The sequence below is a fragment of the Hipposideros armiger genome, unplaced genomic scaffold (assembly GCF_001890085.2).
Source record: "Hipposideros armiger isolate ML-2016 unplaced genomic scaffold, ASM189008v1 scaffold_799, whole genome shotgun sequence".
In the NCBI taxonomy this organism is placed as follows: domain Eukaryota; kingdom Metazoa; phylum Chordata; class Mammalia; order Chiroptera; family Hipposideridae; genus Hipposideros; species Hipposideros armiger.
The window spans coordinates 261024-263890 of NW_017732149.1; the positions used below are offsets into that span (position 1 = coordinate 261024).

Consider the following 2867-nt stretch of genomic DNA (forward strand, 5'->3'; position numbering starts at 1 on the left):
CACAGCCCCACCTCCAGCTGGCCCCCCCACACCCCCCTAAGCCCACACAGCCCCGCCCACGTCCCCCTGCGCACCGTGCAGCAGTGGTTAATGAACCTCGCCAGGTTGCCGCACTTGGTGGCGTCGATGATGGTGTCATGGTCCACCCGGAATAGGTAGCTGCTGCCGATGCCCTCCTGCACATAGCGCTTCTCCCGCATGTCAGCCACCATCTGGGAGGGCAGGTGCCGGGTCAGGGAGCCGCTCCCCACTCCTGCCAGGCCGGCGGGTCCCCCAGCCCTGTGAGGGGGGGTCGGGACAATCTCCCACGAACCCCTGGGGCCACTCTGTCCCGGGCCTGTAGGCCTCCCCCTGGCTCCCACTCAGCCGAGGCCTGGACACTCCAATGCCCGGACACTCCAATGCCGGGTCCAGGAGCCCTCCCAACTACAGCCACCCCATGGTCCCTTTGCCTGCTATTTAAGTCACTTGTAGGCCATGAGAGAGTCTGCACTGGCCCCCAGTGGGGCCTCCAGTGTGCTGTGGGGCTGGGGCAGCTCCCAAGATGACTGTGGCCATTTCATGGGCCGAACCCTACTCGCTTTCTCCCCGGACCTACTGGTTTGTCACACCCTTATATGACAAGGAATAATTCTTCTTCCCCAGAGGGTGGGACATAGCCCCCTGCACTCTTCCCGTGGGGGTCCTCTCTCAGGGCTTCAACTGCTGGCTAAGCGCTGGGGGTTCTCCCAAACGTCCATCTCCAGCCCCAATCCACCTCAGGGCCTGCTGGGTATCATCCTCCAGAGGTCCCCCAGCACTGGAACTTCCCGTGTCCCAACTGGAACCCATCTTGGCTGCATATCTGCTCGTCCTCATGCCCGCTCACTGGCTGGCCTCCAGCCCTGCCCTCTTTCCAGAGCCAACCTGGGGCCCGGCCTGGTCCTGCAGCTACTCTGGTTGCCACTGCCTGGTCTGGGGACCTGCCTTTGGATGGTCTCTGCAACAGCCCCCGACCCCGCACTCATCTCAGTCTAGCTCACTCTTCTTCACCAGCGGGAGCTGATGACCCCCAAGCCCTCTTCCCATGCTTAATGCTCTACAGAGACTGTCTTTCACCGAACTCGGTGTGGCTCCTAGGCTCTGGGGAGTCTGGCTGCCACAGACTGCCCTAGTTGTACGCTGCAGCTGCATGTCTGAGTTTCCCAACTAGCCTTCGTGCCCTCGGTGCTCTCTGGACACTATCCTGCCCAAGGCCCTTGCACATACTGCCCCCCAACCTAAGCCTGGAGTTCCTCATCCCTCAGCTCCTGGTACAAACATCACTGTGCTTGAGCCGCCCTTGCCTCCCTGAACTTCCCCTTTGTATTAAACAAATGCCATCCTTTATTGGAGTTGCTTGTTCAATACCTGTCTTCCCCACTGAACTGTGAAGTCCTTAAAGGCAGAGATCATACTGGTCTTGTTTCTTGCTGGATCATTACATCTAGCTTACTACTTTACTAGGACCCATAACCCATAGGGAGGAGGGGAGAATAGGAGGGAGGAAGGGAAGGGGAGGAAAAATAGAGGCAGGAAGTCTTGGAGGATCTGTGGGGCTCTATGCAGAGGTCAGGTGGGCCTCAGGTTGGCATCCCACGCTGCCATCAGACCTGGGCCAGGCATGGGGCCTTACCTGGCGGATGTTCTGACCCACATACTCGATGACCATCTCGTCCGCTGCAATGGGCTCCATGGCAAACAGGCCCCACTCATGGATCCGGCTCCGGCCGAATCGGAGCTTCTTCTTCCGGAACTACGGGCAGAAGGCAGGCTGCTGGAGGCGTCCCTCAGCTGGCCTCCTTGCTTTCCCTGCGGCTCTCCAGGGCAGGAGTGTGTTCTGGCCTCTCACCCCACCCCTAGCCCTAGGGAACCCTTCCCCAGCTCTCGCCCTGCACCTTGAGCTGGTTCAGCTTCAGTAGATCACTGTCCACAATGGCCGAGGTGCCGATGGCGCTCAGCAGCCGCCGCTGCTCAGACCGGCGCTCCGAAAGCACCCGGTTAGTCCCCTGTGGGAAGCAGGACAATGAGGAGGCAGGTGACAGGACAGACCATGGAGGCAGGAGCATGCCCGTGGGCCACATGCCAGGGCAGAGCCTCACCTGAGTGTCCGCCCCTTCCAGCTGCCGGGCTGAGACGGGGCACACATCCAGGTACCGGTCCTTTTCCTTCTTGCTGATGGGGTAATAGCCTTCGCTGCGGGCTGAGCCTGTCTGGTGCTCCCGGGGCCCATCCTGGGGCCGCCGCCTGCGTCTGGGAGCGCTCAGGTTGGTGAGTGCAGAGTACGTTAAGGAAGAGAACGGGTTCCCCACTCCCTGCAGGCCCACTTCCAAGCCCCAGGCCCAGCCCAAGGGTGACCTTTGCTGGAGGGCCTGAGCATATGGTGTGAGGAGGACAGAATGATGGAGAGAAAGGAGTCTTAGAGCACCTTTCCTGCCAGAGAAACTTTGGGAGGCGGAAGAGAGGCAGGAGGCAGAGAGAAGGGCAGGTTGGTGGCCAGAGGAGAAACACCCAGGCTGGAGATGGCAGAGAGAAGTGGACAAGGAGGGGGAGAAAGGCAGACCCTGGAGTGGTCTGAGGAGGACGCTGCGACCTCAGGAGGCCACCCCACTCCTGGGGCCTGTCTTCCTGTTCGAGACCAGCCTCAGAGCTCAGGATATTGGTGTGATGGACCCAGTGGGTGTCATTAAGCCAGTCGGCCCCGCTTGTCTGCTGCAGCAGCTGCTCGTAGGTGAGCCGTAGGTAGCCCATGTCCTCCAAGTCCAGGCCTGAGTTCCAAATGTCATACAGGATGGTCATCTGCTCAAACTCACTGCGAGGCTCAAAGGAGGAAGGCGGGGGCGGGGGTG

At 60.7% G+C, this 2867-nt stretch overlaps 1 protein-coding gene across 1 annotated transcript in view; it reads right to left on the bottom strand.

The window, feature by feature from the left end:
• The window catches only part of SETD1A (SET domain containing 1A, histone lysine methyltransferase), a 23187-nt gene that overhangs the window by 944 nt on the left and 19376 nt on the right, over nt 1-2867 (bottom strand). Inside the window, 5 exon segments of the mRNA XM_019628583.1 lie at nt 75-212; nt 1655-1774; nt 1917-2027; nt 2121-2293; nt 2679-2867. The exon segment at nt 2679-2867 is cut by the window's right edge and continues 21 nt beyond it. Coding sequence (XP_019484128.1) covers nt 75-212; nt 1655-1774; nt 1917-2027; nt 2121-2293; nt 2679-2867 — 731 coding nt within the window.